The sequence below is a fragment of the Carassius auratus genome, chromosome 22, assembly GCF_003368295.1.
Source record: "Carassius auratus strain Wakin chromosome 22, ASM336829v1, whole genome shotgun sequence".
Lineage (NCBI taxonomy): Eukaryota > Metazoa > Chordata > Actinopteri > Cypriniformes > Cyprinidae > Carassius > Carassius auratus.
In genome coordinates, this window is record NC_039264.1 from 25,694,061 (window position 1) to 25,707,775 (window position 13,715).

The window sequence follows — 13,715 nt, forward strand, 5'->3', positions numbered from 1 at the left end:
CACATTTAGTATACATTTAGCAGTACATTAGAATTCTCTTCTGTTGGGCAAATCCCCAAACTGAATCTGCTCTAAAAAAAACAAAAAAAAAAAAAAAAAAAAAACAGAGTAGAACAGATGCACCATTTCTCTTTCATCTCCCAAGGAAAGAAAGTGATAGATTTTTCCCTCGCTCGTGGCCTGTTAACATATTAATAGCTTTAGCTGGTGTTGCTCTTGTATACAGTATGCATGTTTCTGGAAGCTTGTGTGTAGCCCGCCTCAGCCATTTCTTCTCCCTGTCTGTAAATTTCCACTATTGAATGTTTATCAAAGCCTACAAATGATAAAACAAACCTCAGAACATGTGACAGTCTTGACAGCCTTTGATGCAGCAAGCGGAGTTTGTACTTCAATTCCGATGGAAAAAGAGGTCTTGAGTGAGAACCCTCGCTGTGTGCTGTAGTGAAGGCCAAGACAGCAATCAGGAATCTTGGGAAGTTCAAAGGCAAATGCAGCATAGAACGTCTGACTAGCTTGAAGTTGGCACTAGAATTTCTTGACAAATCCACTACAGAAAGACGTGGGAAGCTGTTTTTATGGGCAAGTATTTTTAGTAAATCGCATCAATTCAGAGCAGTTTTGTCAGGGACATATGCAATACACATTGCATTAAAATCAAAGTTCTAAATTTTCAACTACGAATCTATGTGGAACATAAGGAAGCCCATTTCTGCCACTGAAAAATACAAAAATAAAAAATAAAATAGGCTTTTCATCGCACAATTCTGACTTTTTCTCTTGCAATTGCAACTTTACATTTTACAATTCTGATGTTTTTTCTCTCTCAGAATTGCATGAAATTAACTTGATATTAACTCCCAGTTGCAAATTATAAAGTCAATATTGCATGATATAAACTTGCAATTGAGATAAAATTATATATCAAATTTTTGAAAATTATATATCCGTGTATATATATCATAATTCTGACTTTATAACACGCAATTGCAAGTTAATTCAGAATTGTAAAATATATTTAGATTCACAATTCTGAGAACATATCAATCTTTTCCCCCCTCAGAACTAAACTTTATAACTCACAATTGCGAGTTTATATCTCAAAATTGTGAGGAAAAAAAAGTCAGAATTTTGAGATAAAAACTCACAATTACTTTTTCATTTATTATTTATGGCAGAAACAGCTTCCATAGGAACAGATGACCATATACCTATTAAACAAATGCTGGAACTGCATATTTTTAGCAAATGTAATAAACATTTTTTTTTCTATCTGTATTTGTAAAAGTGCATAATAAATTTTATCATTATAGCAGCTTTTATGGTTAGAGATTTAGCAAACTGCATTAAAATATTTCAACACATTTCTCACATTAGCACTCTTGTAAATTAGCATTTTAATACATTAAAACTGCATTACTTGATTAAACTTTTTTTTGCAAATGTTAAAACTTAGTGGTCATGTTGATTTTACATCTCTGCAACAAATGCTAACATTGTTTTTTACGCTAAAAATTAATATGGCAGCAAACTTCATTGGTGACAATAAAACGAATAATTTACATGGTGATAAAATACGTTTACGTGAATATTTTATTTGATTTTATTATTTGTTCACTTCTACTACAAATTTTAGCATTGGATATCATCACTCATGTAAACAAAAAAAAAAAAATTGCTAGCAGATTTGTTCATTGACAGGTAAACTGCATTACTTAAAGGTGCTGTTGGGAACTTTTGTAAAAAAATATTTTTTACATATTTATTAAACCTGTCATTATGTCCTTACAGTAGAATATGAGACAGATAATCTGTGAAAAAAATCAAGCTCCTCTGGCTCCTCCCAGTGGTCCTATTGCCATTTGCAGAAACTCCATCGCTCCCGGTAAAAAACAACCAATCAGAGCTGCAGTCCGTAACTTTGTTTGTGTTCAAAATGTAGAAAAATTTATATAATAAGCGAGTACACCATGAATCCATTTTCCAAACTGTGTTTTTGGCTTGTACTGAATCACTAGGGTGCACCTATAATAAGTGTTTATATTCTGACTATTTTAGATAGCTTTTTTTAGATTGGCGGAGTAACCCAGTACCTTTGTGATTCTTCATAGACATAAACATAGAGAAGTAGTTCCGGCTACGATGTTCTTCCGCAAGACGCAAGCAGTTCTGTTTATTAACCGCTAGAGCGTCAAAAGTTCCATACTGCAACTTTAAGTATAAAAATTGTTTTAGCAAATTTTCAACTATTATTTTCTGTATTGTTAAACTAACAAATGTTGGAGCTAGCTATCATAATTTATGTTCAGGAATATAGTAGATATACTACACAACATTTTTTTTTATATTAACTGTTTACTTCTACAACAAATATATTGTCATTAGCATTGTTGTTATTAAACAAATGTGGTTGCAAGGAAAAGTTATTCATTTACAGGTCAACTATAAGTACAAAAAATTGAAATATATCGATCACCTAAACAACAAATTCTTACATTGGATAGCTTCGTTTACACTCAAATTTGGTCACTATCAAACTTTTTTTTTTTTTTTTTTTTTTTTTATAATTAATGTTAGCTAATGATACAGTTGATAATGTTTTACTTCTTTGAACATAATCTTCCAAAATTTCAAGGAATGGAACAGCTTTATGGTCTGACTCTGAGATATCAATCAATATCCCAATGTAACATTACTTAATAAACATAACAAAGAAGCTAATAAATGACCAAAATCTAAGCTATTATTTGGAGCCTCACTGGTAAAACTAAATTTTGAGTGTGAAAAGTTTGAAAAGCTATTACAACATAAATTGTTGAGTTCAATTCAATATGTCACTTTATGCAAGACTGGTTTTTATGAACAGTTTGCCCAGATATTCATTCTGATGTTTCAAGAAAAATGACATTTTGCTTGATTCATGACTTAGCATTCAAGTTTCGACTCAAATAAAACTTCTCCTCGAAAACTTTGAACAGCCTTGAACATCTCTTTCTCTTTTTGTTGCTCTCAGTTACATTCCGTAACAAACTTTCTTAGTTCTTCAGGAGCATTGAATGTACCACGAACGTCCTGCAGCATTTTGTTCTTCACCTAAACAATCAAACGCACCATGGTCCCTCTAAAGGTATTGCTTTACATCTCCTGAGCATTCATAGATTGGTGTGTACTACATACTACAGGTGCTAGGCAGGAAACCGTCTTTGTGTTGCACCTATGGACGTCCCTGTGGTAATAACACACTACCCTCACTTTCCCCATTTGCATTGTCAGTCCCTAATGAGTATAGAGAATTGAATAAAGCAGCCCACACAGCAAAGCGACTAAAAAAACCCTGAAATACACAGCTAATGCAAACAAAAGAGTCTACACTTCACTGTAGCTTTTATATAATGGCAACTCGCACAGTAAACAAAGCATTGGGATAACAAGACTGCCGTCAGATGCTCAAAGGTAAATTTGTCTTGGGAACAACAGCTTTTCTTTGTTCTTTGTGCAGCCTGTTGTGAAATATAATTACCCTACTTATGCTTGTGCCTGATTAGGTTAAACGTCAGAAGTTTTTTACGCACTGAAAAACTTAAACCACCAACGTCAACTGATATCATCCATCTGTGCAAGATACTGTTTATTTACGGTTTAATATATCGTTCTTGTGACTGACACAATACATTTTATTTCGATTCCAATTAATTTCACCATTATCTTGACATATTAAAAGCTCGTTCCTTGAGATCTCTACCTATTTTTATTTGGTGATTTCAACATAATAAAAGTTGTATTTGTGAGATTTCTACCTACTTTTCTACAAATACTGCTTTTTTCTTTCTTTCTTTTTTTTAAATATCTCTCCCTTTTGTTATGGTGAGATTACAAGAACATTGTGTTTACCAGATTTCGACTTTCTTTTGATATCAACATACTGTTCTTATTATGTAGCCATAACGAAAGCTGTTTTCCTAATATCTACTATATTTTTGTTTTGATCTTGACACAACAAATTTGTCTTGTGGTCTTAGCTTAATTTTCTCATGATGTAGACATAACAGATTTTTTTTCTTTTTTTGCACAAGAGGAAACAACAAACAGCTTTTAAGTTGAGGGTTCTCAAGTTTATGTTGAGATCTTGATTTATTTATTTTATTTTTATTTTTTTGTAAAGATCAATTGAATTGACATCATGACAAAGATAGAATCAAAGACTAATACAGATATGTTTCATAATATGCAGGTAGCTTCACTAACAAATACAAACATTGACGTCATTGTTTTAGCAGGTGTTAATATTAACAGTATTACAGAATGACTTGTTTTTTCTTTGTATCTATTTAATTAGCAATGAAATTTTGTACAGTAGCTGCTCAGGAATTTATCGTCAGCTAATAGCTGCAAATGTTAGAATTCATCAAATAAATTCAACATTTATTCATCTAGTGAGAGTGCTAGTGTTCGCGCGAGTGCTGAAAATGCAGGCATATTACAGAATGATGGGAGCAGCTGAGGGTTAAGTGTTTTGCCCAGGGGCAAAACTGCAGTGGTCACAGGAAGGGCAGTTTCATGTGCCAAGTTGATGTCCTTTGGTAGCTTGACTAGGATTTAGACGAGCCTCCAAGTGCAGAGCCTTTATGGCCACATCAATGTGGTTAAATATAGATTAAATATAGATCACAGGCCGTTGAACCAACCTGTTCATTTGCACCGGTTTATCTGGAGTTTATCTGAATCCTCTTCCCAGTGATGGCAGTCAATTCTGAAGTGTTAATGAAGGGGCAAAATAAACCAGCTCTGCTTCACAGTTACACCTCAGATGTCTCATATGCACCTCCCTTCAGTTTCTCTAGTCAGAGGTGCAGGTGTTTGTGAAGTTATGCAATATTACTTTTTGCTGTAACTTCGAAAACATTCGAAAACACCCATTTAGGATACATTAGCAACCACATGGCGATATGCTTCAGATTTGCGAGCATCATGTTGTTTGTTGTGCATTTTCTTTATTCTTTACTCCTTTCTGTTCTAACAAAACATGTTTTTACACAACATGGGCTAAGAAACCACATATAGAACAAGGCTAAAACTTCTCAAAACATTCTAGCATCGTGTCAGTGAGTTATTGAGTAACTAAACTACTGAAAACAGAACACGTTTCACTACTTTGCAGAGCTTGAAGGTTTGCCATGTCCACTTATTATAAGCAGTGCTTATTAAGTGTCTTGGGGCTTGTTGTTTGAGCTTGGCACACAAAGCATTTTAGTTTTGGTATTAATAATGTAATAGTGGCTTATTGTCAAGATTTGGATTTTAGTTTGTTATTAACTTATTTTTTTATTTTATTTTCTTCTAGGAAGATCTGGCAACACGTACACTGTCATTTATTGCACTATATACGAGAAAAGACACAACTCTGAAAAGTGATTAAATGTGTCATTTATGACACACTTAAAGTTTACACTATTTGTTGCTTTAGTCAACTTTCGTTCTGCTTTCAAACCCCATCCTTTCTCTTCTAGCAAACCAAGTTTTTACTCAACTGTCATCTATTTATAAACACTGCCTGGTAGGTGCAGACCCCCTGGTCATCTGCTCTGATCGCACTAACAAAAAAATACACAAGCGCACGCTCATTCCTCTGCAGTGATGGCCTCGCTGTCTGAGCCCTGGGGACAGTGGCTGCTCTAATGATGGAGACTGAGGGGAAGACCTGCTGTGAGTGAATAATAGAGCTGTCCAGACATATGCCATGTTCTCTGGACTGGTGATTCCTGCTGAGCAAGGGGGCGAGGCTTATGATGTCGCTTTTTGATTGGTCTGTTTAGACAATTGAGGAAGATGCTACAGACAGGTGAAAGCGATGTCAGAGGTTTTCTATTAAGTATTTGATTGGTTTCATATGATTGGGCACATCTTCTGTGTTTGTCTCCATTTGACTGATATTTATGTTCATGTACCTTCGAATTACTTCACCTACTTTGTTTAGCTTGATTTTATTTAATAGAGAACATAACAGGTTTCTATTGGCCATTTTGAAAAGACAAGCCCTTCAGTGTTTAGTTTTGCATTTTGTGTTTTGTTTTGCTTTGATTCATGTTGCTTTGTTTTGATTTTTGTTTTGTTTCAATTTGTTTTGCTTTGATTCATGTTGCTTTGTTTCAGTTTGTTTTGCTTTGTTTCATGTTTCATTGTTTCAGTTTGTTTTGCTTTGTTTCATGTTGCTTTTCTTTTCTTTTTTTACTTTTCTTTTCGGAAAGCATTGCAGGTTTCTATTGGCCATTTAAAAAAGGGCATGTCTTTAAATGTTTTGTTTTACATTTTGTGATTTTTGCTTTATTTATATATTTATTTATTTATTGCATTATGTTTTGCTTTTGCCCCTTTTTTATTTTCTTTTAGAAAATATTGCAAGTATCTACTGATCATAAGAAAAGACAAACTCTTTAATATGTACCAGCCCAAATTTGTATTTCGGTATGAAATATAAATGGCATTTGTAAGCCACTTCATTGGATCTTTTGAATGTGTCAAACTTAGAGGTGGTCTGAAAATATTTGTGGCATTTAAGTCTGTATAGATTTCCAAGGTCCCAGGGCTTCAATTTTTAATGTGGTACGGGACTCCCGAGAGTGATTGATTGTTCACAGCAGCTAAAGTTCAAGCTCTTTGGGTTTGGGTAGAGAAATAGATCTACAGGCATTTACCTTAAAGCCCCTGTCAGTCTCAGCACCCTTCCTGGACCGCTGCCATTAGCACTACATCACCCAGCAAGTGTCAGAGGAAGTAGGGCTCCTCACTGAGAGAAAATCACCTTGAGGGAGAGCTCTGGAGTTCACTGGAGATAAATCCTGTTGTGCGGGAGCCTGACACACAGCGAGAGTCCACCCATAATGGCCTCCTACCCACTCGGAGGAGATTAGTGTGAATACGGGTGGCAGTGAGTGTCCTACAGTAGCTGCACACATTCAACATCACTCGCAGTGTAAACAATGTTTTTGACCTATCTTTAAAGTTACGTTTGAAGCTTTGGGTTCCTACCATAAGCTTTGATTTTTTTTTTTTCAAAGAGTAATTCTCATCCGATAATCAACTCTCCCACCTGCTGTTTTGAACCGGAAAGGTCTAGTTTCCCCCTCATAGATCTATGCGTGTAACTTTTCACTCATCTCAATGCTGCAACATTTAAAGTCAGCCGCCTTTGTAAATATATGGAGTTTCATTTTCATTTTTCCTTGATTTATTTCTGAAATGTTTCTGTTTTATTTTTTATTATATATATATATATATATATATATATATATATATATATATATATAATATAATATATGTATATATACCTAATGGGAAAATAATGAGAAATATTTTAGAAATATTATCAGGGAAGTCAATCTCTATGTGATTAGATAAGTGTAAAAAAGAAAAAAGTCAATTGTCATTATTTAGCAGTTTTCTTTGCTTGCTTTTTGCAGATCCAAATTTACGATTTCAGTAGCTGCTTTTCTCTTACACTGCCAAAGGCTTTATTTGTTTTTGTTAGTGCTAAATCATGTCAGTTTAATTTCTGAGGGTTTATATCATTGATATGTCTTGGTTTGGCATGCTGTTGCAAAATTTGACTATTAGTTAGGTCAGCTTTCTCCTCGGTCATATATTCAGCCATATTTTTGGCACAAATTTAAAGCATATGAAGCCCATTATTCACTTTAAGTTCATGTTGTTGTTGTTTTTTAAGTGAGGAAAACTGTCTTGGGTTGCATTTAGTGTAATAATTGTTTTGTCAAATGTCATACTGATCACAACTAGTCGAGTCCAGGGTTAGTCATAAAGAGTTAGTTCACCCACAAAATGAATGATTTGACATTAATTACTTACCATCTTGTTGTTCATATATGAATTTTATTTCTTACGTGAGACACAAAATGTTACTTCTGCTCTTGTTGCTCCCAGTTATTGTTATGGGAAAGATGTGATGTTATGCGAAAAATAAAACTACAGATTTAGTGGCTCAGATCCCCCATCTGCATAAATAAATTACGAATCCTTTATAGTGAAGATTGTGAAATATTTCAAGAACTGTTAGTAACTTCCCATTGCTCGTCCCACATATAAATAGTTAAACATCTTTCAGCTCAAGTGGATACACATTCCCTGTAATAGATAAAAAGCCATTATATTTCACTTTCAGTTAAACTCATATTGTAAAACGCTTTGCATTACCCTTAAACGCTGTGATACATTTTTAAAGAAGCACTTAATTTAAAACTGTCAGACTCGAGCCAATCTGAACGCATGCCTCGGGTGGGTCGATGAATTTCTCAGTGCAATGCTTATTATTAATGTGGGCTCCGTAGCAAATGCACGCTAAAAATCTCTCTCGCTCATGATTAGATGGCTAAACCGTCTGCAATCTTTCTCTTTTTTACTCGTTTCAATATTGTCACGCACTTAAAACCATCAAAAATGATGAAGAAAAGCAAGGTGACCTGTTAGCCACACCCTTAGATGAATAAAAACATCAAATACGGGCTATGGCTATTGTAACTGAAACAGACTGCCCTCCAAGCTTTTATAAATCACTGCTATTTTTCAACCTATTCTCGGAACAGTATATAAAGACGGGGTCATCTTCATTTGGCGAGCAATCCAGGAGAATGTGGTCATCAAAACGTCCCTCATTATGAGGCTGTTCAGGTGATAGATATCACACAATGGGCCTTAAATTTGTACGCCACCATTGTGTATTGACAGCGATTTGGAGCGGGAGCTCGCAGGAAGAATTGCGTCCACAGAAACAGGCCTTAAGTGCCACTTAAAAAGCGCTGAATCATGGTCTCGTAATGAGGCTGCATCTGTTCAACTTTAAAAAAATTATTTCATACTGGCGAAATGGCATTGTGCTTTTATGGAGGGTTTTGTTGAGTGTAAGTGCATGTTCATTGGGAGGGCAAACTCTGTGCATGATATTAAGACTGTGAATCAAAGTTTAAATGTGTGTTTGTGTCTTCTCAGAGTTGGTGCGTAGCTGCAAGGAGCGGAGGTGTCAGTTTGACTGTGTGATCATGAGAAATGGGACGTCCTGTTTTTGTGGGGAAGGTTTCGAACTGGATGAGGATGGGAGGCGGTGTCAAGGTAAGGGTCATTAACATTTGAACTCTGTTTGAAGAATTTGACTCATTAGAAATGTCACTGAATTTAATTGCACCTTAGAAACAGTTTTGGCTTATTACAGGTAATAAAGGAAGAAGAAAAAAGTTTTACAGAATGAAAAGCATTCTATGAGCTCCAACTGGAAAAAAAAATAAAATAATTTTGATGTAAGATCATATCCCTATACTTGGTAACCGATGAAAAGCATTTTAGATAATCAAAAGAGCTTTCTCAACCAGTGCGAGCTATGCTAAGCTGTTAGCTACCTGCCAATGTTTACGTTTGACCATATTTAGCTTTGGTTATGTGATGTGTACATTGAAAAGTGTAATTAACACATTTTTAGGATTAAGAAAATGTTTATGATTAATATCTTTTTTATTGATTTTCTATCATTTCTAATCAGATACTGAATGATTAAATATCACCATTTTTAGATTTGTTAATTTAAAAGAGATTCACATTATTTAAATGTTTTATTTCACAGTTCTAATGAGGCACAGAAAATAGTACACATGAAAGTTGCCTCAACTGATATTATTTTGAGTTCTCTAGAAAAACTATTGTAGCTGTCCAATGCATGAACTCGAACCTCAGATAAATCGTTGCTGATTTCTTGATACATTATGGTTATGTTAACCAAAACAGCTATTTACTCATCCTTCCGTCCCCAAACATGCATTTGCATATTCCTGTTTCGTGATAGGTTGCTGCAGAATGGTAACATTAAGGGGTTTGAAAATTTAGGTCATGTTTTAACACATTTGGCGTTTAATAAATAGCCCCGCTATTGTCCACAGATCATGATGAATGCAGGGATTATGGGACATGCAGTCAAATCTGTATGAACACGCAGGGATCGTACAGATGTGCTTGCACAGATGGCTTCAGCCTGCAGGCCAACAGACGATCCTGCAAAGCCAAAACAGGTGAGTCCATTTATCATCCGTGTTAGTTCTAGTTCCAGTCCCCAAAAAAAAAAGAAAAAAAAAGAAAAGCATATTAAGCAACATGTATTTTACTTTGATCTTTAACGGTGCTTTAAAAGTACAAGTCTTGGAATAATTAAACCCATGAATAAAATATTATATCACGTTACTGTATTAAGTGCTGGAGAGATAGAGGACTGGTCTAAAGGCCCGTTCACACCCAAGAATGATAACTATAAAGATAACTATAAAGATAACGATATTAGCGTCCACACCAGCGAACTATATTGTCTGTGTATTCTAAGCAAATGCTCATCTGCTACTTTAAATACTCGAGCTCATTACAGCAGGATTGATTCTGATTGGTTGGCAATGTTTTTATCGTTCATCAGAAAAAAAAAAATCGTTCTGAAAGTGATTCCAACGATATCGTTTCTCTGTGCCTTTATCGTTATAGTTGTGGTATGGACTCTGTTATTCTTTAATATTGAGAACGATTTTTTGAACTTATACTTATCTTTATAGTTATCGTGCTTGGTGTGAACGGGCCTTAAATCTGTATGTGGAAACTGATGTTTAGCACATTGCTAGTGCTAAGGGACTCTGACTTGGTTTTAGGGTTACTAGTTTTTTTGGGGTAGTTGCTAAGACCTAGGTTAAGGGTTTTTTTAAGGGAGTTTTTTTTTAAATATATATATATATAGCATATTGTACCAGTATGTTTTTGTTAAGGGTTCTGGGTAGTTAGAATGTTGCTAAGGGTTCTGAGAGTTTCAGCACATCACTTCTACAGTAGGTAATTTTTGGCAGTTGCTAGCCAGTTGCTAAGAATTTCTGAGGGGTTTTAGTGCATTTCTATGTTATGTGGTTTCTAAGATGTTTGCGATAGTTGGTAATTGGTTGCTAAGGGGTTCTGGGTAGTTGCTAGCTGTTGCTGAGTTGTTATAAGGGATTTTTGCACATTGCTATGTGATTGTTGGGATTCTAGTTTATTTCTTTTTTTTTTCTAACTTGTTGCTAAAGAGTTCAGGGATTTTTTATTTTTTACATATTTATGTGTGGTTGCAAGTTGTTAGAGGGCTGTTGAACATAATAATAACATTTACTATAGAGAATGTCTCTTAGCAAGAACCACTAGAAAATAAGTGTTCAATACTGAAAATAAGGAAAGGTCAACAAACTCCACAATTGACATTTCAATCAGCATTTAAATTATAGTCGTCTTTAACATCCTAAGAACTAGTCTGAGCTAGATGGGTAAACACAATGCCCTCTGGGATGTTTGATTGAACAGGCAAGCCTCAGTGGAGTAGCGCGGTCACAGTTGTGATCATCCGAGTGCATTAGTATAGATCACACTGTCATTCGCCTGATGCGAGTGTCGGTTACACTTATTGTCATCAATATGCAAATGGCCACCGGCGAGCTGAGCTATGGTAAAGCCGTGGGAGAGATAAACAGGGGAGGCCTTAATGGAAAGTCAATCAGAGCCCATCTAGCCTGACCTGTGACTGTCTATCAAATTTAGAGATGATTACAAGCTCAGAGTTAATTGCACTTCATGGTCTCTGTTTATTAGTGTGGAAAAAAAAGCAAGCCGATCACGAAGTTTTCATGTGCATAATACATGTCGCAGCAATTATATTTTTTTTTCCCATGAGTGTGAGCTTCTTAATGAACCTGTTTTCATTTCTAAGTAAGCAAAAATATAAGTAAATATTTATATACTGTATGTTCATGTAACAAATACATATTCATATGTTATATTAGTGTTTCTTCAACTACAAGCATTTTTATATTCCAGGTGCAAAATTATGCAGTTTAGTCATATTGCTAACACACACACACACACACACACACACACACACATATATAGTTTATTATTGCAATGTCTACAATAGTGAAAGTTCCTAAAATGCGCATTATGTTTAATGTGAATAATTTATTATAGATAGCTCCAAGGACTTTTTGCATTTTGTGCTCCCTCTTTCAGATCCTGGTGATAAACCTCCGGTTCTGTTGACAGCAAATATGAATTCTATATCGGTTGTTTACCTCAATGGATCATCTATGCCAAATCTCAAGTCCATTGAGACAAATGGGACTCAAATATTGGACTTTATTTATAGAGAAGAGTCGCTCTGTTGGCTTTCAGTGGCACAGGATACAGGTCAGCTGTGGTGTGCCCGCATGAGCAAACTCAAAGGCTTTTCAGAAAAACACCAGATACGGATAGGTCAGAACCTACAAAGTAAGTACGCATGTCAAGCCTCGAAGCGCAAATTAAGGAATGTTTCGTAACTTTGATGATTAATTCAGAGCAAGTGCAAACTAATGTCCTTTGAAGTTTTTATGAACTTGAGTGTTGTGTTTAATGTCCATATAAATTTTCTCATTAGTCTCTCTTTTTCACTTCTTTTACCTCTTGAAGTGTTTAATGATCTTCTAATGAAGTGTTTAATGTCACAAGGTTAATTGAGTCAAGTGTGCATGTCGGTGGATGTCAGTTGTTGCTTCTTTTGAAGCATGCTTGAATTATTAATTGTTTCTAACTAGCAGATCCCAATTTACAAACTCATAAGTCCCATGTCTAAAAATGAATGTTTTTTTCCATGTAGATGTGGAGCATATGGCCATCGACTGGTTGACAGGGAACTTCTACTTCGTAGACAGAGTGAACGACAGGATATTTGTGTGCAGCGAACAGGGAGATGCATGTGTCACCATCATCGACCTGGACATCCAGAACCCTAAAGGCCTAGCGTTGGATCCCATCATGGGGTACGCTTGCTAACACAATCATTAGGTCCTTTCATTTGTACGAGATGGTAGCTGTGAGCTTTTGTTGTTAAAACTGGGGTAGATAGCCACTATACCATATGCATAGCTTTGATCGCACTTCAGTTCATATATGAATTATATGTGTAGTCGGCACCGATAGCATAGTGGGCAGTGTCCCGATATATAACGTCGTTGAGTTGCATCTCAGACATTTCCCGATCCCACTTCCCTCTTTCCCTCTGTCTTACATGTCTACTCTACACTATCTTATCCTAATAGGCCTAAAAGGCAAAATGGCAATAAAAAATTATGATGTATGAATTGTGTGTCTGAACAATTAGTTTTATAATATTATCCTTACTGATATTAGCTCTACAAAGCGGGTTGACTTCCAAAATAATCAGAAAAATTGTTGTTTAAATTAATAATAATAATAATAATAATAATAATGATGTTTTCAGTAAATATTTACATTTAATATTTTATTGTTTATTATTATTATTATTATGCTAAATTACATTTTTATGTAATTTAATTTTAAATTTAGTTTACATAATTTAGAAACAAGTAATTAAATAAAGTGAATTATAAGTATTAATATTAATCATCATCATAATCATAGTCATCATGATCAATTGTTTGTGAAATAGTAAAAATAGTTTGATTATGATGATGATAAGACATAGAAGATATAAACAGTTTGATGATTATTGTTATTAGTATTATATTATACTAAGTATTTTAATCTAAAGTTAATGTATTACACAATTTTATTAAATTTGATTTCAAGTAAATTATTATTATTATTATTATTATTATTATTATTATTATTATTATTATTACTTAAAACATTAAAGAAACAAATAAATA

General features: G+C 34.6%; 1 protein-coding gene across 1 annotated transcript in view; it reads left to right on the top strand.

The window, feature by feature from the left end:
- Positions 1–13,715, top strand: part of LOC113040170 (low-density lipoprotein receptor-related protein 1B-like) — a 246,167-nt gene that overhangs the window by 52,977 nt on the left and 179,475 nt on the right. Inside the window, exons 4-7 of the mRNA XM_026198463.1 lie at positions 8,998–9,117; positions 9,936–10,064; positions 12,058–12,315; positions 12,683–12,845. Of these exons, the coding sequence (XP_026054248.1) occupies positions 8,998–9,117; positions 9,936–10,064; positions 12,058–12,315; positions 12,683–12,845 (670 nt within the window). The remainder of the gene's footprint in view (positions 1–8,997; positions 9,118–9,935; positions 10,065–12,057; positions 12,316–12,682; positions 12,846–13,715) is intronic.